Source organism: Falco peregrinus, chromosome 7 (assembly GCF_023634155.1).
Source record: "Falco peregrinus isolate bFalPer1 chromosome 7, bFalPer1.pri, whole genome shotgun sequence".
Taxonomy (NCBI): Eukaryota; Metazoa; Chordata; class Aves; order Falconiformes; family Falconidae; genus Falco; species Falco peregrinus.
Genome location: NC_073727.1, coordinates 7,044,027 through 7,071,251, shown reverse-complemented (window position 1 = coordinate 7,071,251; position 27,225 = coordinate 7,044,027). Strand labels below are relative to the sequence as shown.

Genomic DNA, 27,225 nt, shown 5'->3' with positions numbered 1-27,225 from the left:
ATTTCAGTGCTGAGGTGTATATTTAGTGCAGTGCTTTACTTAGTTCTGAGTAAAGAAAGATCTAGTTAAATCTGTATGGATTTTACTAAAGTTTTTCTTCGTGTAAAAGGTATTTAAGTATTTTTGGGGGTACACAAATCTTTCAAATATTTTCATTTCATAGGAAAAAATCAAGCATTGGAAATAGTAATGCCAAAGAAAAAAGAATTAAAAAAGAAAAAGAGAGAGAGAAAAAACCCACACTTGATTTAAAGGCAGAATTTATTACTTAGGATTTCTCTGTTGCTGCTTCTTTCTTTCCAAGTCAATACTAATCACAGATGAAAAGCATATTTTATTTTTAAAATTATGTCAGCAGGAACTTTTTCCTTCCCAAAACAATAGAAAAATAGTTCCAACAAGGTTTCCAACACTGATCCAAATCTTTATTAGATCTGAGACACAGGGCTATAATCTCTTTTATTTGACAGATATGTTGATTTGAGAAGAGTTTCAGCTGACTGAGGACATCTACTGCATATATTACAAGTAGTATATTACATTTTTCTTTTTGCTACATATTCTCCCTGTTTATATGCTTGCTTTAGCTAATGCGAAACTTAGGAAACCTTGCTTATGTTCCATAGTGTCCCGTTCTCTTTCTGTTTGATATATTTTTATAAATTAAATGTCCTGTTTTGTTAGCCCATTATAAAAACCCAGCATTTAAATTCAGTGATTTCCTTGTTAAACTGCAAATGACATTTCATTTTTTTCAAAAAAATAATTACCTGTAATCTCTACCTGGTGTCTTGTACAGAAGACTGTAAATTATCATTCATGAAATGATATTTTACTTATTCCTCTTATTCCTAGCCTTCTAAATCTCTCACTACATCTACCTGCACATCAGCAGTCCATTTTAAGTACAGATAGTACAGACAGTTTCTATCTTGTCTTGACTAGTAATAAACCGAGCATAGACTCAGCAAATATTGATGTCTAAGTTTGATGATGTGGACTGAATAGTCAGGCTGCAGAGGTGTGCCAGAAGAACATTCCACAAACACCAAATTACAGATTTTATCTCATCTTTTATAACAAAAGATCCAGGAATATTTGACACAAAACCTTTAGGCAGGGGGCCACTTTTCAGAAGAACAGTTATGATTTGATTTAAAATAGGTGTTTCATATATAGGACTAAATTGCTATTTCACTCTCACTTCAACACTTATTTTTTCTGTTCTGCTTTAAGAAAATTAAATTGGAAGGAAATTCGGATTTTCAAACCCTTCAGCTATCAATCAGTGACTTTTCAGCTGAAATTAATTAGAATATTACATTTTAAAACACAAGTGTAAATGGATAATAGTATGCATGTGTTGGATTCTTTTCCAAAGCAATTCAAGGAGATAGGACATTCTTAAAATCTAGTAAGATTATCACAGAGAATGCAATGTCTAGACACACACCTCATTCTGGATCGTCATAATTCAAATAGCCTAATTTAGAACACCAAAGCCCTCCAAAACTCACATCACTGAGAAGTTAAGGCACACTTTCCCTATAAAATTCTGCTTCTTCCACAAGAAGTCATTCCGCATTAAATAATTTATGTTCTTTGAGGATGGCTTTTCCTTTTTTCTGATCCTAAATTAATAGTTACTCCTCCCAAATAATCCAAACAGATACTGTTTCCAAAAACATGCAATGTCTTTGATCAAAAAGCAAGTATCTTTAAGCAGTTTGGAGCCTTTAAGCTAGTAGTGCCTGGTAATGCTTTTCCTTCTGTCATTAAAAAGCTTTAATTTTGCCTTCCATCTTCCCAAGTCCCTTCCTGTTCAGGAGTCTCGCAATTCTTCCCTGACACTGACATCTCACAAGTCCTGTTCCCTTTCCTAAAATGTAGGTGGTCACCTGTTTCTCAGTTGGGACTTTCCAGTTAGCCAGGTAGCTTAAGTTTATTATTCTATACATTTATCTCGGCTCTACTAAAATACATTTCCAAGAGGTATTTGATATTCACTTTATTCTCAGTTTTAGTGTTTCTCTAAAAGTGGTACGTATACCTCTAGCCTGCTACAATAACGTGTTTCATAGCTCATCAGCTGCCCTATAAGATTTTCTTCTGCCTAATATAGAATTCCATTTTAATATAGCTGCTTTTGAATGCAGTTCTTCAGATTATTTTTTTATATTTTTATTTCTGTTTTACATGCCATCATTAATGATCAGAAATAACAGGCTCAAGCATCATCCAAAAAGTGTAGTTTTATCAGACTAGATCCAAAACCAATTAGGTGACTGGCTGGATTAAACATGGCACATCATCTCTCAGAATAAAAGTTTTGCTAACTGAGACTAAATCACAGAAATCATTTAACGCATTGCAGAGGTAACTTATAAGCAGTGTCCTAAATCTCCGGTGCATCACATGAAATTAAGCAATATATTAGACCATCCAACTCATGCATACATTACCTTCGTGCTAGTCTGACAGAGCTCGGGACACCACTGCTGAATGGTACCTGCTCAGCAGTTGTACAGCACACCACCGCCTTGCGGAAGCTGCCTTCCCTGTCCCTTGCATGGCCGCCCAAATGAGGAAAGAGCTATGACAAAAACATGAAGATGGACATCCCACTCGTTCTGTTTTTTTGGGTTGGGGCATTTTGTTGGGGTTTTTGTGTTTGTTTGTAGGTGGTGGGTTTATATATATATATGAAGAAATGTGTTTTTAAGACCTAGAGAAAAAAAAAATTGAGACAAGCCATGGTCTCCTATTTACTTTCAGGAACTGTCCTAGAGGAGTGAATTGCTAGAATGACCAATTGTCCATGCATTTTCTGGAACAATAGACTCAATTACTGACCTTTAAATGGTTCAGAATTTGGAGACATCATGCCTGCCAGAAGCTTCCAAGTAAGGATGACACAAAATCAAGGTTAGCCTCCTAAATCCTACTAGAACAACATTATGTTCCTTGTAACACAACCATATATTTACCTACTTCCGGTCCAAGGCAACCAATCCATAGCACAAGCAGGACAGTTGAGGTCCATCTGCAAATGTTTGACCATTGTAACTATGTCTTTGTAGCATGTCATTTTTGAACACATGATAAAAGTTTTAGAGGATATATCAACAGTCTGAAAAGATGTAGTTAATATGAGTAGCCTAAAGAATTTCTGTAAAACTGTATTTGACCCCAGGCACAAAAACAAAAGAGATGAGTCATTCCACCTCCACCTTTTATTAAGACAGAATTCTGATTTTTTTATTTTTTTCTATTGAATAGATGCCTTTGCAAGTATGAAAGGACTTGATAAAATTGTATAAAAGTGCCCACTTCTAGAATTCAGATAGTAGGAACACAAAAATAGTACTACTCAGAAAACAAGGAGTTTTTTTGGTAGTGTGTTGTTTTTTGGTTTTTTTTTTTTTACATTGAAGAGTATGGAAGCAAGGAGAATTTAGCTTGAAATGATTACTGATGAAAGCAATTAGAAAAATCAGGAGAGGATAAAGGAGTGGGAAGAGAGGCAGAAGGTAGAATTTATGCAAACAAACCATTAACAGGCAGGTTTGGCCCATTGCCTTTTCTCTATTCATAAAATATTCCCTGTTCTAGAAAGAAAGTAGTTCATGCAACAGCTGGGCATTTTAGTATATATTTAAGATCTGCAATCCTTTCCTTCCATAAGTCCTAAACTTACAGGAAGATAGCTCTGACAAGATGGTAGAGTCTACAGAGGTCTACAGGTCCATAAAGTATTTCCACATTTTAGCCACCTCACAGTCGATTACAAAAGCTTAAAGGGCAAAAATTCTGGCATCAGACAAGCACATAGGGGGCTGCTATCCATGAGACCTCCACATGCAAATATTAATTTGGTATTTGGCTCTGAAGAGAAAGAAAAATAGAACCTAATTGTCAACCACCTTCTCAACATTTTCCACAAGCCTGTTACATATTCAGAACCCAAGTTAGCTGTGCAGCAGTTTTAAATGGCTAACTCTCATGCAATTTGTGACAATTTAATGCATAAAAAGAATATTTGCATGCATTGATGGCTAAATTGAGATCCAAACAGGCATATTGAAATACCTGAAATGCATATACCTTGCTGGTTATATATCAAAACTACATGTATAGCTGTTGTAGCAAAAAAGGTTACAAACTGTTCTGTAAGTCTCTAAGAAATAATATATACTATTTTAAGAACAGGTTTTTTGGGTTTTTTTCCCCCCCCAAAGCACTTTTTAAAAATCCTTCAAAAGCTAAATATTCCAGGAAGGGCTGAGGTGGTTGAATTGTCTGCTGCAAATACCCCATGACAGGCGTTTTCCGTATGATGCAATGGAACCAAATTCTCAGCAACAACTCAAACTCTTCACAGACATTAAATATTCAAACAGTGAAACATTCACCAAACACCCATCATTCCCACTTTCTTGCTTCTACACTGTAGCACTACCAGGCCTTATAATAAAAAATACCAAGCCATTGTTCAGGAAAAAAATTCCAGACAATCCAGATGTACACTAGCACCTAGTAAAGCAGTTAGGCTGAGTGCATCTTACTTGCAGTGAAATGGGGGTCATCAAATGGCATCCCACTAACACAAAATCCTGGTGTTATGGTGACATTTGTTATTACAAAGTGTACATATACTGTTTGATAATGGCATCATGCAAAACTACTCTGTGGATAACTTCAGCAGCAACAGAAATAAACATTTATTAGAATTTATTCCTTGCTGTCCTTTTGCAAAGACAAGCGTGCAGTCCCCTGATGCAACTGCAACAACAAAGTCTTTTTCCTCATAGCTGGAACTAACAGAATTAGGAGCTAAATCACAAGTCATCTTGTAAACCCTGCTAACTTGATTTCTTGCTTAAGGGGCATATTCTCCAGGGGATTATTTTAATTAGTTTGATTATTTTCACTGCTGGCCAACTGTACTTATCGGGCTGTAAAAATGGCAGATTGAAATCTGCAAATACAGCACCACTTCTTCTTTACATGCAGTTCATTTGAATATTTTGGATCCCTTTAAAACAGTAGATTTAAAGACAATAAGATATAATTTAATGTAGTGAAATGGTAAAACTGGAGCAGAAAGAAATTGCATTGCTTCAAATGTCAAAAAATGAGTCAATGTTAGATGCCATTTAAGAGGAATATCCCAGATGTATTTGTACCATCTTAAAAAGAAAAGCAAATGTATATGTTTACACTCTATTACACCTAGCAGGATGCCTTTAAATAAATTATTTGTATCTGTATCAGCAATACTTATCACATCTACATTGCTTCCTATACACATATAATAAATAACAACCAGTCAACCAAAGACTTGCCACCAGACAACAGCATACAATGACACATAAATTGAAAAGCTGGGTATTTTTCAATGCTTACTCCACAATGTAGTTGTATTAATATCTATTGTCTCTACTTATAAAACAATTACAGTACCTGCATAACTACAGCCGTGTACACAGATATTCTCTGTAACTATTCTGTTCCATTCTAATTTGGCCATATAGTCATGACCCAAACCAACTAACATGTATTCCCAGTTTTCAGATTACATTATGCTCATACAAAATCACATGTACAAATCTTATTGCAAAGGTTTGATTTTTGTTAAGACAGTGGGTAGTTTCTGGACTCAAGGGTTATGACCTTAGAGGAACCAGATTGGGTTTCTTTTCTTTTTAAGTGGATTCTTTACTGGGACAGTTTCCAGAGACTACTTAACAAGTGTATCATGAAACAAATTTCACATTGTGCTAAGACCACTACTAACACCCAACAAGGATTTCATTCTGAGACTTCATTTCTCTTCAGCTATATACTTCCTCTCCTCATTCTTAACATGAGCAGCAATTTTCCCTCCTGTCTCAGAAATTAGTGACAGCAAACACAACAGCAACTCTTTCTTCTCAGAAAACACTTCTTTTCTGTGTACCTTGAATTGCCCTGTGAAAAAATTTCAATGTGATTTAAACAGACAGCTTTGCTATCACAGAAGTACCTCATAAACTGATTAAGTCAAGTAGTATACTTTGCTGTGCTTCCTAATTAAAACAATTACTTAAAATACAGGTGCCTGGAAAACTCTAACTGATCTTTATTTAACTAGTTCTAATTGTTGCTATAAAACATCTTTCTAGGAAAGCTTTCGAAGCTATACAACTTCTTTCTAAGAGATTTCCAAGAGATAGCCAGGAAGAAAAACCATTTTCATAGAACCCCTAAATATATTTCTGTATGGGCGCTTTTCCTTAGACATATTCTCATCTTGTCTGCCTACAAGGCTTTATGCACATAAGAGATTTCAGTGAACCTATGTTACTAATCACTACTACAGATGCTGCTTATATCAGCTTAAAAGTTGGTTTTGGTTTAAGCTGATATTATGCACTGTCTCCATGGGCAAATATATATGGCATAAATATGCATGCTATTTATACGTGTGTACATTTGTGTGTTGGAGGGGGTTATTTTCTCTGTTTTCTGTTAAGTACTACTCATTGTTGCTGCTATAAAAACAGCGTACAAAACCACAATTTTTAACTGGTGTTATGCCAGGAAAAATGGCAAACAACCTAAAGTGAAGCTGTGATAGATCGCAGAAGTCCCGCTAGTTTCAGAATGATGCAAGGCTGATTCAGGGCTCCCTTTTCACCTCACATTTTCTATGATTGTTACATGCCCAGTGTCCAGAGACTGGGTGTCAAGGGCAGCAAACCAGGTAAATTTTTGGTCATAGCGAAGGCAGCGGGTTTCCCCAGACTCCACTAAAAACACTGGTAAAATCTTACATGCCATAGGAAGAAGAAAGTGTAGAAAAGGGAGGGAAGTGTTTTCATGACAAAAGCAACATAGTAGGAACAGTTAGGAACAAATTTGTTTCCATAATCAACAAGCCCCAGAGCTATTTCTCTGGAAACATGCTGATCTGTAAAGGCCTTACACCACGTTTGGGAAAGAGGGGATCATCTAATTCAAACTGTGCACTTTATGTGGACGAACAACAAACAAGATGAATATTCCCAGCACTCTTCCATCTCCCAAGAGAAGAAGTATTAAGATATTCTGCCCATCAATGCATGACTTCCAGACCTATTTCTTTTGCAAATGTCTGTGAAAATAAGCTTGCCATATCTACTGATTTTAAGGGAAGTGTTATTTATGGTGACTGTTTTGCACACAGATTACTTTAAAAGACTTTTCAATGGGTTTTCAAGATATTTTAGTTTCCCAGAAAAATCTTCCAAAATTGCCTCAGACACTCTTCATTGTATTTTCTGCTTTTTACTAATGCTTCCAACGGCAATCACCACTGAATTAAAAGGTAAACATATGAATACCTTTTTTTTGTTGTTTGTTTAGGAAACAATATCTTTTAAATGAGAATTTGTTGTTCTGTTTAAAATAAACAATGAAAATACTTTCACATTTTGAAAAGCTTTTAATTCTGATGGTGATTTTCTAAAGGTCTGATATTAACACATGCCTTAAAATGAAAATGGAGAGCACAATCATCTTGGATCATTAAAGTTATTGGAAACAGTTCTTAATTTCTTCCATTCACTTTTCATTTCAAGTGAGTAAGAGCATTCGGGGTTTATTTGATCCCAGCCCACCACAACTTGTCATATAGCCATTCTGAGCTACACAACGGCAATGCTGTCACTAAGCTGATTTTCCATAAAATACAAAAGTTCGATCGAGTTTTAAGCAGCTTAAGAGCACCCTTCTCTGGCCATAGTTACAATCCCAGTGATGTGGCCAAGACAGCAAACAAACAGAAACAGGAGGTGAAGGTATGCAGACAGCACTCAAATGTCTACTTTGGTTTCCTGAAATGGTAAAGCATACAAAGCACCACTCATTAACCAGTTAATTATCTCAGTACTTTGAAATGACTGTATATCCCATCTTACCGTGCCACTTAGTCAATCTTTTCTACTCATGACTCTAAAAATCATGACCATGGTATCAATAAATAAGAGAGCCAGCTCTCTTAAAAAATATCCACTCCCAAAAGATCACGAACATTTGAATGCAAATCCATCACTGACAAAGTGATGAATGGAAACGACACACAAGAGAGATTGGTGCTTTAACTTCTAACCAACTATTCATTTGGGGATAGAGGATTATTAACTTTTTATTCTCAAAAGTTCTGCTTTGAGAAGTGAAACTATAAAGATAGCAAGTCCCTGCTCGTATTTGCCCTTCTGAATGGGTGGAGGAGAGGGAATGAGCCGGCTTCTGTCCTTCAGGTACCAATAGAAACCTTTTCATCAAAGCATTACTCATTTTCATCAAAGCATTTACTAAGACTGGAACCTCAAGGCAGTGAGCTTGCAGTTTTAGCACTAGAGGCTCTGTTTGCAAATAACAAGAGGGTGATCTGGCATAAAGAAACCAGCAATGAGTCTACTATTAAATAATACCTGTAGGAGAATGCAAGAAAAGGTAGATGAAGGAATGGAGAGATCAAGAAATTAGGAATCTGTCTTCAGCACTGGAGACACCAAAAGGGGTTAAAAAAAGGGTCCATAAAATTAGAGTTTAGGAGATTGGAATCCTGGCTTCTCTCACATAGTTGATTTATTCTGGAAAAAGTATAAAAAATGGAAATTCCCAAATTCTTGTATTTACCCATAATGCAACATTACTTTGCTTCAAAGGTACCAGATGATTGAGATGTTATGCTTTTGTGGTTTTTTTCTGTCAATCCAAGTAGTAAAGCTTTCTCTTTTATCTAGTATTTCAGGTAGGTAATCTCCAGTACTGAAGTGGATAAACCTATCAACTCATTTCACATGCAGCACTGAAAAATCATCCCATGCTAACAGCTCATTACTCAGCTGGGAAAGATCAAAACTAATGACAGATGAAATGCTCCTTTTCTTATTATTAGTCCCCTGAGTCAGCCAGTTCCCACTGCACTGTTTTTTGGGGTTTGCTGCCTGCCTCTATGTAACAAACAATACTGTTGCTGCAGGTAGCTCCTGTGAGTCATTCCTTGGGCTCACCCACCTATGATTTGTGAGTGAGACGAGCTACTAAGACACTGCTCTCCTCTGGGGTCCCTCACCACATCTGACCCGGCTACTGAGACTGCCAGACGGCTTTTCAGAAAAATATTTTTTTGTTTAAACACACAAATTCTCCATTTTTACCAAGCATACTACTACTACTATGCTTAAATAAATACTAGCAGTTAATGATTATATTAATACATTTGCAAAGTGCAACATCTCATTATCTTAACAATCACCTAGCTAGAGAGAAATAAGCATTTTATGAGATCAAGAAAAATTATGAATAAAAATGGCATATGATGGCAATAATCTTTCCAAAAAAAGGGAAAATGCAATGTCTATATGGAAGAGGCACAATATCAATTTCACATCTAGGAATGAAAAAAACCTCAAGACTTCACATGATTTATATTTTCCTTGGAAAGTTAATTGAATCTTTTCACTTTCTCTTTAACTCACCAACACTAATGAACTTATACCATAAATAAATTTGCTTCATAAAGTCAATCTGACACACTCCTAAATGTGGATACAAATATGAATAGTACCTCTATGGGTTTGTATTCTTTTTCATAAAATAGCTTGTAAACTCATTTGAATCATATTTTAATCAGGTAAAGACAACTAAATGACTAACTTTTGAAAGATTTCAGAAAAGGACGTGAATAAAAATGGTTTTTTTGAATGCAAGGAGATTGCTCACAAAACTAAATGTCCAAATAACAAAGTAACTTATTTGCTCTTTATGAATATATGAAATATAAAGCAATATGATTCATCATTTTTTCAAAATTTCAAAAGTGAAATAATCTTTAACTTAGCATTCTTTTTCTTCATGTTTTTCTGTAGCACAACAATATGCACAGCCTATAGATAAATTATCTGTATTTGAAATGTTTCCCTGTGTGGATATTTTACTTGTAAAAACATTTAAGGAATGACTTAGTAAATGAAATAATATTATCACATCATCCTATTTATTATAATCACAACATTATATTAAAAGGTTAACTTCAGATACCATTCCCCAGGCTGATTTCGCTAATGTAGTCATCCTTTAAATAGATATGGTCAGTAATTCTGCATTAAAAAGTGGCTGCTCTTTCAACTACCTTTTCACTTGCTGTTTTTAGAAGCAAAACTATGGAATAAAAGTAAACAAAAATAAAAATACCTCTCGTGCTTTTATAACAACATAATTAAAGTGCTAGCCCATAAGACCCTATTCCTACAGACAATTTATGGACATACTTAATTTTTACAAGTTCTTTAAAGGACTCTTACAGATCTTTTCTAAGAGCTTGCAGGAACATGATTTAATTGTGGTAGACCTACCTATCTGAGTTCTTCCCACAAATAAACAATAGCAAAGTTCCAGTTTTTATGGGATGTAATCCTAGACAGATGGATGGGTATAATACATGCTTTTATGCATAGACACACAGAAATATCTATATAAGCATATAGATATATATCTATTTTTTAACTGGAGAGCATCTGCTGTTAACTTGATCATTTTCATATGGATGCTTTTACAGGTAATAACAGTACTATAAGCTGTTATTATATACATTTTCATGATTAGCATTACAACTCTTAGACAAAAATATTCCCATACTTCCTACCAATCAATAGTTTTGAGTTTAAGATGAGATTTGTTTGCTACATATATATAAACTCCTAGGACATTAAAGGAAACCCTCTATTCTCAACACAAAGGTTTGAAGAGTTCAGATTCCATCTAGAATAGAGAACTGACAGGACAGTAGATTAATTAAACTAAAGTGACAGTTATGCTGTTCTGGTGGGTTTTTTATTAATGTGTAGCAAAAACTACTGCCATGGTATTTGAGGGAGAAAATCTACAAAGTGAAAAAAATGAACTCTCCTATGCTTTTCCCCACCCTGCAGCTGATAAAGTTTATGCTTCAATCCAAAAGTTGTATGAGTGACTCCTGTGTACTACTGTATATATATTCCAACATAGCCTTTAAATGTATGGCAACTATCCCAGTTTAAAAAGAAAAATAAAACCACTAATATTTTAGTAAATAATGTCTCTTGCTATATAACCATAGTCTGTCTAATTTGAAATCTATAGCACACAGATAAGGCAGAGAATAATAATTAATATGGATCATTTAATAGAATGCCATTCTGTACTAACTTATGGAAAATAAAGGACCATTCTTCAGAGGCTAGTTTTTGTACAAGAAGTTTCTCAAATCATGAATGCATTTTGTTCACTCAGAACTCATTCCTTTGTGCCACAATTATTCACTAGCAAAAATATTCCAAAGGTTGAAAATGAATATATAGAATTCTTCTTGCTGTTCTGGACAGCACAAACTACTAGAAATATTTTCAGTGTAAGGATTACCTTTTCCATTTCAAAACCTGCAACTGTTACCAGAGTATGGAAAAGAAGGTTCAAAAACAGCATCTATTTCAAAAGAACTCCATAAACATTGGTAGCACAAAAAGATACATATCCACATATATAAATACATACAATGATATGAAATGCAGAAACTCTGCAAAAAAAAATATTGCTGTCTTCAGATAACTGACTTTTTGTAGCAAATTAAACATTCCCTTCACTTAATTTACTGGCAAAAACATCTCTGTGTAAGCCCACTCCAAAGTGAGAGAAATGTAAAAGAATTCTAATTAAAGCATTAAAAGGATAGTCAATGTCTCCTCCAGACCAGATGACTGTGAATTCCCCACAGAATTCAATTTAAAGTGTTTTCTGTTTGAGCATCACATTACATGAGGTAGAGAGGAAACTTTAAAAAACTATAAAATTCACTTTGACTCTTACCAGAAAAGACACTGGGGATCTTGGAAAGAAAACTTTTGACTGTACGAATAGGAATCCCATTTTTCTCATCTTGCATGCGGGCTATGACGTCTTCCATCTGAACACAGAGAAAAAAAAATAAAAGAAAGAAAGAATGAAGAAATCCAGAATTATTTCCAAAAATAAATCATCCAAGAAATCCAAGATCAATCTCTCAGAATGATAGGTGCAGTCTGGCTATTTCTTTTTTTAACTTACAACTTCTGTATTTTTATTGAACAGGCTAAAAAACTGTGAAGAATTTATTTGTGGATAGCAGTAAAAAAAAATGTACATGCTTAAAGTCTTTTGAGAAAGAAATACCAACACAAACCAAAGTTAATCTAGCTAAAAGTAGTTAAAAACTACTGCTGGGTATAGAGCTTCAGGTTTTGATTGTATTGCTGGTATTTTACCACGTATAACAGCAAAATAGACTTATACAGCCTTCTAGGGGACCGATACATTTCTCAAAAAGGCTGTTAAAAAAAAATAGAGAGCTTTTATGTTCAAAGCAAAACCTCCTTGTTTCTTTTGAGAAGAGGGAAAAAATACATCATGTTGCAATTTTGCATCCCTGGGGAATGCAGAGCCAGAAACATAAGATTTTTTTGTAGGTATAATGTTTAAAATCACTTTGCTGTCATTTTTTTTTTTTACTATTTGTACATGTGCTCATTTTTTCCGACTCATGTTTTAGACAAATTTGGCCCATAAATATTATAAATTATGCCCAACACAAAGGTTCACTTTCATGTGAACTATGAACAGCAAGCACTTTTACTGGAAAATGCAAAGAATAGAGTCAGTAATTAGGCTGACAATGCTGACCTTTATTCTTGCATATTTCATAATTGAAGTATATACATTAGATAACTTCCATCTTTCTTTCTTTGAATACCTAACTTCTCAAAATATTAAATGATATTGTGATAAAATGAATTACAACTATCCTTCCTTTCTCCTTAAATCAACAACACTCTCCCTATGAAAAACTCTGTGTGACAGAATATTTTATATTATTTTATTAGTCAAATCATAAAAAAAAAAAAAAATGCCTCTCACCTCTGCCCCCCACAGCAGGTTCCCAAACAATTCATGAAAAGTTTGCGGCTGGGTTGTGTTGAGAAAAGAGACCAACAGACAAAATCCTTTTGCACAGCTTTTTTCCACAGAAGTCAGATGACCCAAATCAACAAATAGCAAATCAGCAGCAGTTGCAGCTGTGCATTAATTGGCCCAGCAGGGGAGTTGTATAGAGCCAGGAAAGGGAGCTGCAGTGAACAGTGGCTTGTGTAGGGAGAAAGAACCAAAATCCATACCAAAAATTAAACCAAAATCAATTAGTCTGACTGCTCATGGAAAACCTGTTTATGTACAGAGTGTCTGGAGGTTCACGTGTGCCATGTACTTATGGATCATTCTTTAAAAACCCAAGGAACACAAATCCAGTGGCGCTGTCCAAAGCAGAAAGAATACACAAGAAGTACATACTGTTAGCAAGAAGTGGAAGACCGAGTCTATTGCTCAGAATTATGGAATGTACAAATGTAAAAGAAGAAAAGAACCAATGTTCATTGTAATGACTTTCATCTGACATAGAATTTAATTATTTAAATAGAAAAAGTTACTGATAATTTTCTGAAGAAATTGTCAGGTAGACAAATCGTTGTCTATGAAATGGAATCTGTCCCTGTATTTATTATGCATATAAGTGAAGGCTTGTTTCTACCCCTTCCAAATTCAGTTGGTAAACTGTCCTATTGAACCTTTAAATGAATAAGAAGTCATTGAAATTCAAGTTAATATCTCTGCTTTAAACAATAAAATAAATAATAATCATAGGTCCATGGTCTTCTATGGAAATGAATGGAAGTAAATTTGATTATGAATTCCACATATGCAGCGTAAGCTTTCAAGAATACTGCAAGAACTGCAGAGAGCATAATAACGTATGTTACACTAGGACAAAGTCTAGAAGATAATTCATACACAAGGCAACATGACAAAGGTATATCTGCACTATAATGATTACTATAAATGTAGGACAAACCTGGAACATAATATGCAGTTACCTCTTTCTCAGGAACACACAAAAAGAGTGCAAATGGTTAATGCCTAGAATTTCTAGTGCTGTCAGTAATCAATCTTTTGAGGGTATATCGAATAAATTGTTAACTGACATTCACATATGCTTTCCTAAACTTGCTTCATGGAGAAGATCTAATCTAAACTGTATTAAAACTAACGGATAGGGACTGCAGCTTAGCTCTAGGGCAGTTTTCTTGTTTTGATTAGTGAAGGAAGCTCTAGGATGTCTGCGTTGCAAAATTACACCTTTCCCTGCACGTCTAGCTTAGATTATTGTTCCATGTCAGAAGTATACACCCTCTGTATAAAAGGCAGCTCACACTCCAGACAGCATCACTGTGAACTGCCTGGTTATTTCAGTATACCAAGATTACTGCATAAGTGAGTGGGAATGTTCTGAAACAGGATACAGCACAACAGACTCCTTATTAGTTACAGTTGACTTGAGATTCTGTGTTATCTTTTAGACTACAAAATTATCATTTTCCTTTTTGTCCCTTTTTGCACAGAAATCTAAAAGATCACTTGTGTTTTGTGATCATCTCAAATCTTAAACATAAGAACTCCAGAAAATGAAAGGCAAATTTAAAAAGAAAATGCTTCAATTAAAGATTCAAAGACATCTAATCCAACACATGCAGGTGCACAATTTACTTTTGATATATGTAGTCCCTATTTCTGTTGTAGCTGCTTTAAATTCAGCTAATGTATAATCTCTTTCACAGAAAAACATCTCATTTAATCATATTTGGGAAGCAGCACTCAAGGCACTTCTCTGTCATTCATCAACAATAACCTAAGACAATGAAAAGGGCAGAATAGTTTAATTAGAATGATGAAAGAAAATCTTAATGTAATTCTGCTCAAGAAGTCTAATCTAGGAAACACAAGCTGCTACCTGATATAATAATTTTCCTTCTTGACGTTTCGTTGTTTGCTTCGGAGTCACCTGACCCGACACTCAGAAGTGAAATATAAGCTCCTTCACTTCACCTCAGAATTAGGCTGTCACAGTTCTTTTCTTATGTGCTTACCTAGCTAAACCTGGCTGGCTCTGTCCATGCAACGGGATCTTTTTTAGCCTTAAGCCTTCTCAAGGAACTCAAGAAAAGAACTCCACAAACAACAGCTGCCTCCAGATCACTCTGCAAATGAAGCTCAATGTGCTAGAGAAAAGGAAGTTATATAAGCACATCTTTTAGCCTTTTCAGTCATCATTATTTACTATTAACAGGGAAAGTGTAGCTAGAAGGAAATTTACAGGGCAGCAAGGATTCTACAAGAGCATTTCTAAATGAATGTACAATTCAAAAAATGTGCCATTTGTTTGCCAGTGAGGCAATTTTAACTGTGACAAAAACTCACTAACCTGCTGATGCATAGGCAACTCAGACCAAACGTACAATATTAATATTTAATACTTCACTTGTCTCCTTATGAAGATAATTTGCAGGTTTCATCTTCACATGCAAGAACTCTCTGAAATCTATTTAAAAGACTAACTCTATGACAACACTGACAATGCATCTTATATGAATAATAATAATTTTTTAAAAAATTATAGCGAGAGCCTGTAATAGAAAGGTTACAGGATACAGGAGCCATTGTCTAATAATGACTACAGACTGCTCCAAATGCACTAGGAGCTAGACATGGAGACAAGCATGGCTTATCCCGGGGCAGAACCCACAGAGAACTAACATGTCCACGGAGTCTGTAGTATCTGGCCATGGAGAAGAGAGATTAAAAGTTATCAAATGGGAAGTGAAGGTAATGGTTCTCAGCCGTGTGTATTTCTAAAAGTCCACTGAAGGGCTATGATTACTATTACTATGCTTCTCTTCTTCTCTGATACAACCATAACAGGTTTCTGCCATAGAGGCTACGATTCACCTTTTCTGTCTTTAATCAGTCACTAGCCAAAGGTATCTCTCTTTCTCCATTATTGACAGTGAAAGTCTTGACAACAAACCAGGATTAGTATCCTTTAGCTATTTACTGCTAGGTGAAATGAACTCAGCTCCTAGGAGCAAAAGGTTTATGGTTCCTTAGATTTCAGTACCATGTAGATTGGAAAGACCCTGATCTTTACATTTCTAAATCTAAACATGAATTTCAATGCTAATCATTCACACATCTTGCAAAAATCATCCCTTTGCACCATAATTCAGCATCACTGCTTCCTAAGAAGTGGTTGTTTGCTTGGTTTTTAATTAATTCAAATACAACAAGGTTGAAAACTCAAAAAGTTTGTCAGTGCAGGACAATATTTTTTTCTTCCCTTAAAAGCAAGCCTAAATCAACTCCACATAAAGATGGTCACTAGATACATGGATTCCAAGGCTAGAAAAGGAAAGCAGTGGTCTGGAACTAACTGAAGTTCAACAGATGGCAAAAGCTTGAAGCCTTGACCTACTTAAATGTTCACAGTTATCTCAGTTTGATTTCGGTTACTAAAATAAATGTCAATGCCAGGGAATTGAAAGTATAATAAGGAATACTAGAATGAAACTAAGCATAATTTTGTACTCAGTTATTGTACCCCAGAACAGGGGATTGCTCTTACATTGAGTGTACTGGGGTCCACCCACACTGCAGCCTCGTTAACTTTGTTAAAATCTTTCTTCCTCATTTTACCCAAATGCAGGGGTGGAATAACCTGGCAGAACTAACTACAAAACTCACCCAAACATGTTAACAAAGTACAAGAAGTTACAATATATAATAATTTCTTACACTATGCAACAAGTTTCCCTAGATTTTTTTTTCCCACTCCCTACTTAAACATGTTACGGAGTCTGAGGTCCTTAGTGCAGCCGGCCAGCAGGCTGCAGGAGGCTTTCCTTAGCCAGCCCGCCCCATGCAGAGATGTACATGAAGCAATGTGGGCTGAACAAAACCAGCAGGGTAGGAGAAAGCTGCAAGGTTTCTGACAAGGTAATGGCCATTTTTTCTGTTTTCTAACATATGCTAACCATACAGAATAGATAGATATATTCTTATCTTGCTAATATGTTCATGCTTTTGCAGTAATCCTCTCTTAAAACTGCATTGTACTACATATGCTCTGTCTCTCACACTGCCAACTGTACTACAAATTTTCTGTTGAGACCTCCACCAGCTAAACAACTTGTAATTGCAGGATGCAGAAAATTTTTTAAGAAAATATTTTGTTGTGGTTTACTGGGGCAAAAAATCTGTATATTTACATGAATGGCTAAACTATGCCATCAGAGTTACATTTTAGGAGCCTCAGAATCTCTGTCTTCCCACGTGAGCTGCTCTTTGCCTGACCATGTATGCCAACAATCGTTGCAATATCCTTCTTTAATTGAACCATCAAAGTGCCACCTGAGAGCTGCCCAACTCAGTGAACCAGGGGGCTTTGTTCAGCTAGTCAAGCTGCATCACAGAGAAGAAAAGAGCACAAAATACAGGACCTACAGATCCCGGGAGGCTGCACTGACAAGCACAAATACAGGCAAACTGATTGCCAGATAAAGTATTTCAGTGTTGCTCAACAGACTAAAGCAAATCATCTCAGGTCAGGAGTGCTGACAACTCTTTTTAATTCAAGTGTGTAGAAACGGGATTGTTTGACATCTCTGTATCAAAGATTTTAGCATTTTTCATTTAATGCAGAATTGGGTTATTTCAACTCTTCATTCCTACTTGGGATGAAAATAAATATTAAGACATTCACAAGTCCAGAAAAGTACATTTAGATTTTTGACAGAAGTACAACACTGAAAGATGGCTTAAAACATGCAGGATTAACCAAGCTGTTAATGACAGTCATGCAGGAACTATCTGAGCTTACTGGAACAAAAGCAGTCAGTCAGGCATTCCTCTAAGTCAGCAATATTGCTTCTCCAATCAATCAATACAGAGAGCTGCCCTAAGTACTCTCTGATGAGCATCAAATTAAAGAATAACTTACTCAATGAAAAGAATACCAGAACCACTGGTCTCATTCTTTTCAGAACATCTATTTGTTGAAGTAATTATTTGAGACTGTAAAAATCAAATGACAAATCAACACAAAAGTTTCCCATCATATTAAATGGATGCAATGGAGATACTTTGAGGAGCCTAATTCACTTGACGCCTCTGCCTCATGTTCTGTTCCTTCTGCAGTACAAAGTCACTGGTGTGAACAAGTAGTTCATGCTCTGTCCTCAAAGAGAATACTTGAGGAGAGTCAAAGGTGTTCTGACTCCACAGGGAGCACAAAATTCTGTACTGAAGAATTATCTGTTATCACTCTATGTTTGCATTAGTAATTGTCAATTTCTGAGTTTATAATTAAGATTGAAATTTGTCCTATTTATCCGTACTGTGTCAGATACAACAAGCAGGTATTGTTCCAAACTGGCTGTAAAACCATATTACCATATATACTAGTAGCCTGTGCTTATATGAAATGCGTGCAGGGCAAGCTTCCTTCATTTGTTAAGAATAATTTAGATTATTTTGAATTTATTTGAAAATCAATTCCAGTTTTATGCAATTATTGTTGAGATCTGAGTTTGTTCTAATTAGATTAACAGTCCCACTAGGCTTGTCCCTGCCATCTACTCTGTGTTCACCACCGAACTTGCATCAATATGATAGACTGCACACTTTGTTGATTTAGAACAGTCCTTTTGGAATGATAATTTTAAGCATATTTTCATGTTACTTATGCATCCAAGATGCTTAATCAACAAAACCAGAATTTCATTAAAATAGTGCTTGTAGATTAATACAAATCACAGAAGTCGTTATTTTGATTTTTATTTCTGTCTTGCCCATTTTGAGCAGTTATACCAAATTCTGTATATCAGTACCAGGAGAAGCAGAGTCCTAGGGACAATGAATGAACATGCACTCACAGAGTCACAGCTAGGCTGCTATAAAAGCAGCAGTATCTACCTTTCAATAGTACTGAACTATCTAATAGAGTTAATGAAAATAAATCCCTTCTTACATACATTCTCTCAAAGGGGAAAAAAAGCACAATCTTCATGTAAAGTTTACTGAAATCATACAGAATATGCAAAATCAGTTAAGTTATTGGCAACTCAGATATTGATAACTACTACATATCAAAGAATTTTCAATGAAGTTACTTAAAAATGTATTATTTGGAAAAGAGAGTATCTGAGGAAGAAATACAGTTTCAGAATTAAAAATGCTGAAAAAAAAATTATCTGCTAAAACAGAGTTTAGTTGACCTCTTTTTAATATTTTTAGAAGAAGGATAACTTGATAGCATGCTTTGCACCTGTGATTAACCTGTAATCATGTGGCCTATTTGGAATCTACAGCTGTCAGTGATCCCTAGATAAAGAATGGATGAAGGTTAATCCCCATCATATAAATATGTAGAGTATTTAATGGAAAATCTTGAAAAGATCATATAGTACATTCTGTAGATGTTTATTTATGCCAAGAAGTTATTCTCTCTTCTCCCATGGACTTCTAATGTTGATCTACTGCTCTGATGCACCAACGTTTCACACTATATGACTTTTTTCTCTGCCTCATACACTGGATAAACTGGAGATCTCCCAGTAACCTTCCATTTCCACCACTATTCTACAGCTACTTCTTGTTGTGCCTTCTTTGAATAAGTCAAACTGAAAACATGTAATTAATACTGCATTTCACCAGGAAAAAAAAGGGCTTTTTAAATTCTAATTCAGAAAAACAGTGTGTTTCCTTCTGTCAGTATATTTTTTGAAGAATTCAGCAAGTTAGAACTATGCCAACAAACCCATAACACAGCATGGACTATTGCTTCCTTTTTTTTCAATTAGATTAATTTTTTTTCACCTGAGTCCTACATCTAAATATATAGGTCATACGTCCAGTTCACTGCATGTACATTACTGTTATATGGCTGGACAACGAACAACAAACTGAAGTAGTTTCTAAAAGCTACTCAACTAATATTACAGAAAAAAACATATAACTTTGGGGGAATATATCATACTGACTCAGCTTCGGAATCAAGAAAAAATTTATAGAAAACACTATACTAACTATATGAAAAATCAGGTGGCAATTTTACCTCCCTGGACTTCATTAAAATGCATCAAACAGACAGACAAACAAACATACTAAGTTAAGGCAAAGGTTGTATTTTTGAAATTAACCAAGAGAAAAATAATTAAAATATTCTTTAAAACTGTTTCACACTGTTAATACTTCATAATTATTTTTACTCTGGTCTTTCAAGCCAAGCAGCATTCCCATATTTAGGAAATGTTATAATCAGACATGGAAAATATAAAAATCAATGCAGTCATGCAAAAGTTATCAATTTAAATGCATGGATTTCACATTTAAGTTTCAGATAGGTAAATAAAAGCATTTCAAACAAAATAAAAGTTTAACTCTTTTTCTCGGAACTTGGAAATTTTTGAATAAAAATAGTTAGAAATACAACCTTCTCAAACCTTGAACTCTAGTGTTGCACCACCAAACCGGAAGAGGCTTATCCAAAGGAGTTAAAACACACATCCAGATGGTGAAATTTCAAAACCACTGAAGTCAACAATAATTTTGGAAATTGCATCTTTGCTTTCAATAAAATCATTATTTCCATCACAAGTGTGAAACATTGGTTAGAATGGCAAAAGAAAAGGAAGCATCACTATGGGTACTCGAGAAGGAAACAGCTTGATGAAGGAAGTCTTGGTGAAAGAGTATTTAAACTAGTAGAGGGATTTCTGTAAGAATACTTCATTCAGAATAAAACATAATTTTTTTAAAGCAGCTAAAAATATAAATACTATTTATTAATTTGTCAGGCCATGACTTGAGCTTCTAAACTGTGCTACCAGAGATAGAAATCATGTTTCTTAGTCAAGGTACATATTTTTAAAATATGGTCTTTCAAAGCCAAGATGTTTCCTGAGTTGTACTGATCATTTGTGGTATCACAGTCCTGACATGAAAAATGGGGTCTTCTGTATATTTCTGAAACTGACAAGCTCAACTGGAAACCTGGACTCTGAGATCCCAAATGGACTTCTCAAAACATTATTATAAAAATATTCAAAAGGTTTGGATTTTTTTCCAAGGAGGAACAAGAGCAAATTGTCAAAATTCAACAGGAAAAAAAAAAAAAAAAAAAAAAGAACTGAACAGATTCTGGTACCCTCATCAGTATACAGGCTAAGATTTTAAAGAAAACACAAACACACATTTTTGTAGGAAATGCAAAACAAGGACTAAACTAGCTGATACATAGTTAATTCAGATACAAAAGTGCAAAGTAGCTAAATGGTGCATTATTGCTTTCCCAAAAAACACTCAAAAATAGTAGTTATGGGATATAGCAGAGTCATGATGTATATGCATCTACCTAAAAAAAAAAAAAAAAAAAAAAAAAAAAGGGGACATTTTCCAGAATATTTACATTTACTCCAAAAGAATGTCATTTAATTCTGAAGTCCACAAAAACAGATGTTTTTGAAATTGGTACAGCTTTATTACATCATCTGTTACTGATGGGTTTAAATCTAAATTTAGCTGGTTGGAATCTCTTTTCCTCGCTTGTCAGATGATTCCAAACATTACAAAGTCACATCACCACAGCAGATCATTTTAGAAGTATCTATTGCTGAGCAAGGAGAAGACCTTTTTTAAAAACATGCAATTTAATTAGCCTTCAAATGCTGAAGAAGGAAGAAGTAATTACAAGAAATGTTCAAAATTACATGGACAGAAATAACACTTCAGGGTAAACAATGATATGAAAAGAGAATATGAATTTGAAAACGAGCCTGCATATATTTCAAGGTTTTCTTCTGACCTGCTCTAGACAACAGCTGATGAGGAAGCTGATCAACGCACAAGATTTCTTCTCCATTCACAATGAAACTGCAAGAAGGAACACTTACAGAAACATAGAACAGTTTGGGTTGGAAGGGACCTCCAAAGAGCCAACTCCCCTGCAATGAATAGGAACATGTTCAACTAGATCAGGTTGTTCAGAGCTTTGTCTGACATAACCCTGAATGTTTCCAGGGATGGGGCATCTGGGCAACCTGTTCCAGTGTTCCACCAACGTATGGAAAAGATAAAGCCTAAGCAGTTTGGTAATTTCAGCATTGCTTTCTGCCCTGTGGCAGGGGAAGACTGAAGGAGGCAAGCTGGTCTTCTGCTAATATTTCAGCATCTAGGGAATTGAGATACTGTATAAAACTAAATTTCTAGCTCTCTTGGTCTTTTAAATTGCTCCGAGGCATTAAACTCTATGAAATACATAAATACAACTGCTACCACCAAAACATATTTTTACCAGTAACTTTTAAATTATGCTTTTGTAAGATTTTTTTTTCTTAAGAATTGTATTACAGTATAGTAAGCTTTCAGTATCAGTATGGTCTGCTGATGTAATACGGTAACATAGCATTATATGACAGATGGATTGGTTTCACAGTAGTCTGTTCACCCTCTGTTACACAACTTAATTGAAAACAAACATTTTATTTTACCTAATCTGAACAGACAGAAACTAGACAGTTGTGCATATTCTGGCTGTGTCAGTTCTTAAAGCATACCTAATTCACCCATTTTCACTTTACGAACAACATAAAAGAAAGGAAAACAAATCATTTATTGAAGTAATGATCTGCCAAGTGAACAATACAAAACATGAATGGATAAAGTCTACAGGAAATACAATCATGGAACATTCTCTATGCAAAAAACATATCAAGAAGAGTACTGAAATATATTAAACAGAGCATTTAAACAGTTTTCCATTTAAAAATTGGCTATCATAATTCCAGTATAACCAGTATGTTTTCCCTCCTCATTAAAAATTTTACCATCACCTCCTTTGAGCCAGTAGAAGTTCCAGGCCTGTTCATCTTTTTAGTACTTTTGAAAACATCACACACAGACCAGTAATTTTCATGTTAAAAATCAAACTTTCCTAATATAGCTCTTGCTAGTAGTAACAATTTGGGAACTGTAGGTTCTATAGGTTTATGTAAGACAAGCAAAGCATACAGATATTAGCCTGCCCTTCAGTGATGAAATAAGTTATTCCTCCATGTCAAGCAACAGTCTTTCATCTCTCATTAACTATATAAATTAGTCAAGCTTCTCATCAGAATGTGAAAAAAAATTAACAAAAATAAGTCATAAGTGTACTTATTCAGCAAGGAGTAATAAAGTTCTTACATGTGTTTTTTGAAAAAATATTGGGGGAATCTATGTGGAAGGTGAAAGCTTTTTTTCTTTTTTTTTTTTTTTTTTTTTTTTTTTTTACGATGGGTTTTACAGTTTTGAAATGTATATTAATTTGAATGGGGGAAAAAACCCCAAAATGTGAGTATTTGCTATGAAAAAAAGTATGAAAAGAAATATTTCATAAGTTTCTTAATTTGAAAGAAGGTATTTCTATCATCTATTACTGCAGAACTGCAGAGTACAATTAAATAGAAGAGTAATTAAAACAATGAAAGGTATTTTGCAGAGTGTCAAAATTGCCACCATTTGATTTTTAATTTCTCAACATTACCAGAATTATTCCAGTATGGAATTCTAGCTATATCAGTCTTATTCTAATTGGGATTATTAAGATTATTTTCCTAAAACAGAGTAGATGTTTTTGTGGTATTCACAAAATCCTGGAATTGCCCTAAAAACTCATAAAATTATAGCAAAAGTCAATTGATTGACAGAACATAGCCCATTGCTTCTTTTAGCATTTATTTGGAAGAAAAGGATTAGTCAAAATTTTGGTAAGGGTTGATTCTATACAATGAATACACAAAAGAGAAATGAAAATTCCTTGTTTAAAAATGAAATCTAAGTTAGCCACACTCTTTTATCAAAGCAAGCTTTCCCAAGAGCTTTTTTAAAAGGAATCTCTGATAAAATGCAGTAACACCAGTCCATCAAACTCTATTAGAGCATCTAATTCCTTCATATATAGTTACCTCACACACACACACAGACTGACTTCTTGGCTTCACCTCCTAAAATTAAAGTTATCTGATTTCCAGAAGCCCTGCTCTTCTCCATCCACTGAAAAAGGATCTAGGTTTTTCTCACTTGCACTCTACATTGCTGTATTTTCACAAGGATCCTCTACCATGTGTTGGTACTGAAGCAATTTCAATAAAGCCTTATTCATCAAACCACTTAAACAGTGTGTAAACTTTAAGGCTGAAATTTTCTAAGAAAATGAAAGTAACTAAATACTTAACTCACATTAAAAACCTGACATATCAAGACAGCAGCTGACACAGTGAAGAGTGGGTATGTTCTAGTGCTTTGTGGAATAGGAGCTCATTCCAACGTGACATTTCCTAGTTTATAATTTCACTGGTTGCAGTGTAATTAGCAAAAGTAGAACAAATTTTGTGGTGCTTCCTTTCAGTTGTGTGTAGCAACTACATTAGCTCTACCACCCCACTGGACTTGTTCTGAAAGAATTAAGGAAATTAGAAACTGACTGTCTCCCTCTGTCTTAATTAATTTTGCTCTGTTTTTAAAAACATGAATATGTTTTATGAGTTTATGTTATTTTTTTTACAGAAAATCCAACTATACTTTAATTTCCTTGGGGATAAAGAAAGTAATTTCATTTTAAAAGGCTATTTTGCCATCAAAACACTAGCTTTTGAATTCTGATGATGGAGACACATTAAAGCAAATCAGGTCTGAATATTCTGTGCTTGTCCAATTCAGTCATAGTTTGACATTCACTGTATCTACATTTTATTTTCCTTTGCAGTCCTATTCCTTTTGATTAGAAACATTCTGTGTTTTTATTGTCAAATCATTTTTATGCCACAAAAGAAAGTAGAGCACCAGTCAGTAACAGATTTGAAATACGTGAGCTCTGAAAAGTGTGAAAGATGGTTATAAACCCATTTGTTTTGTCTGTTACACAGTCAGAAAATGATCTTTTGTTATAAATCAGCTTCAGTATTCACATACTATTATATGTATAAAATGAAATGAGAATAATATTAAAATTAGAGACTTTAATTTATAACCAAAAACTGAAAATGGATTTGAGTGAATTAAAAATAAGAAAATACTCGGGATTTAAGCCCACCAATGTACTTGTGCAACGTTTTACTGTGGAAAATTTTAGTCAAAACCCTGCATGAAATAATTAAGTGAGAAGTGGTATTTTTCGGCCAAATTTTATTTTGCCAGAAGGTCAGACTTGTTCTGGGTATTAGTTATGATGAACAGAGTATATGACACAATGCACAGTGGAAGTCTTTATGCCTTACACACTTTTCTATCAGCCATAGGGTTGGAAAAAACATGCGAACTCAACCTTAAGTCTCTCAGCTGATGGGTACTTGGTTAATTTGAAGAGTTGGAAGAATCAGAATCTCTGTACTAAATCCAGCTGGATTAGTGGTGGCCTGAATGTGGGTCTTGAAAGCCTTGGATCACAAGTTTCATAGAAAATTACTCTCAGAACAGAGAAGCTTGATTGTAATAAAGCCATTTATCTCTTGAAAAATCCGAGCTCTTTTTGAAGAGCATTTTTTTCCATCACCAGTTTATCTGTTTTACCAGTTTAAAGGATGGAAAGTAACAGAGTTTAACAATCAAAGCACTACTTCAGATAATCCTATATCTGGGAGCATTTAGAAGGACCAATCTCACACTCTAAATATATTAGAGATGAATGTTTGCTAGAAGAATTGGGATGCTTACTGGAAAAAACATATGTGCCTATACAGAGGGATTACCCTGCAAGAGAGATCTAGACTAATAAATTAAAATATAACAAATAGAGGTAATTTGCAAGCACCTACCCCTTCCAAGCAAAAAACACAGATTCCTACTTTTGGCTGAAAACAGACAAAACATCACACAACTAGTCTTTACCTGGGCAAAATTAAGGGGTTGCAGATGACGTACAAATACAGTAAACCATAATTCTCTTCAGATGGATTGTTTCAAACAAGGTGGGAGAAAAGTAAAATACCTAAACACATCAACAGTGGTAAGACTCCTCTGGCATTTGGAAAAAACAGAGCATGTTGCATTTAACAGAGGAATCACTCTGCTACAATTTGGGAATTGTTAGTTTTCTTCTCTGTCTTGCCGCTTGGGCAAGTCACTGTAATCTCCCGTGGCTGAGAAATCTGAGACACAACTAAGGAAAACACCATTAAGTAAACTACTTCCTAAATACTTTTGATGTGTTGGAGCACTGCAATGCTAGATAAAACTAAAGCATTCTGATTTTCAACAGATTCAGTTCCAGAAACTGCAGAATAATGACTTTTTTTTTTTTTTTGGCCACCTTATCTCTTCTCAGAGGCATGAATGAAAGCCTACTGTAGTCAGTGAAGGCATTTCCTTTGATATTTTGGAAATAAATCCTAGTATCTCTAGGCACTGGGCTTCTAAATATTAACTACTTCATTGTCACAGCATATCTCCTCTTTTCCTATCAAAAACTTAACTATTTATAAAGTTACAGAAAATAAATTTAAGATGTTGCATGCCATCTAAAAATCCACAACACTGGAGCACTTCTGTATGTCCTCCCTGACAACTAACTTAACATCTTGGATGTTAGATATCTCAAATGCATTTAATATATTAAACATGACTAAGAAGTTCATTATTCTGAAGAAGCATGTTTAAAGACATTTGTTCAATCTTTATTTTAACGCATCTAGTTGCACTACATCCTGTCTCAGGAAAAACATGAGAATGAACTCACACCCTGACATCATTTCAAATGGCTTTGATGTGTTAGCAAAGCAGAAAGGGAGGAGGAAATAGTGAGGAGAACAAAGGAAAGATCCATATTCATTACCTTTTTATCTCTTTTGAAACTTTAAAATGCAATCCCGTTCTTTGTATATTTGCATTCTAGTTTACGATCATCATATACATACTTACCAGGATTTATGTATTGGTACATAATCTATTTAAAGATAATCAGATATAATCTTTGAGGTCTAATATTGAGAACTACAGTTACAAAAATATTCACTGTCTTACAACATTTGGCAATCTCCCCAAATTCTTCATCCATACTAGACAGGTTTCAAGAATACAATGCTGTTATCTGACCTATTTTGAAATAAATATTTATTTAAAGATTAAAAATTCCCCTTTGGGCATGAGTTCTAAACGTGGTATCTAGGGAAGTCTTCTGACAGCAAGGATCTCTGTCAAAACCCCACATCTGATTGTTATGACAAAACTCGACAAATCCTGACAAACACAGGCATTACCTTTCAATCA

General features: G+C 34.7%; 1 protein-coding gene across 6 annotated transcripts in view; it reads right to left on the bottom strand.

Annotated features, from left to right (window-relative positions):
• The window catches only part of RGS7 (regulator of G protein signaling 7), a 253,975-nt gene that overhangs the window by 130,359 nt on the left and 96,391 nt on the right, over positions 1 to 27,225 (bottom strand). For all 6 annotated transcript variants that reach the window (XM_055811125.1, XM_055811126.1, XM_055811127.1 and 3 more), the window contains one exon: positions 11,875 to 11,971. In XM_055811125.1, coding sequence (XP_055667100.1) covers positions 11,875 to 11,971 — 97 coding nt within the window. The remainder of the gene's footprint in view (positions 1 to 11,874; positions 11,972 to 27,225) is intronic.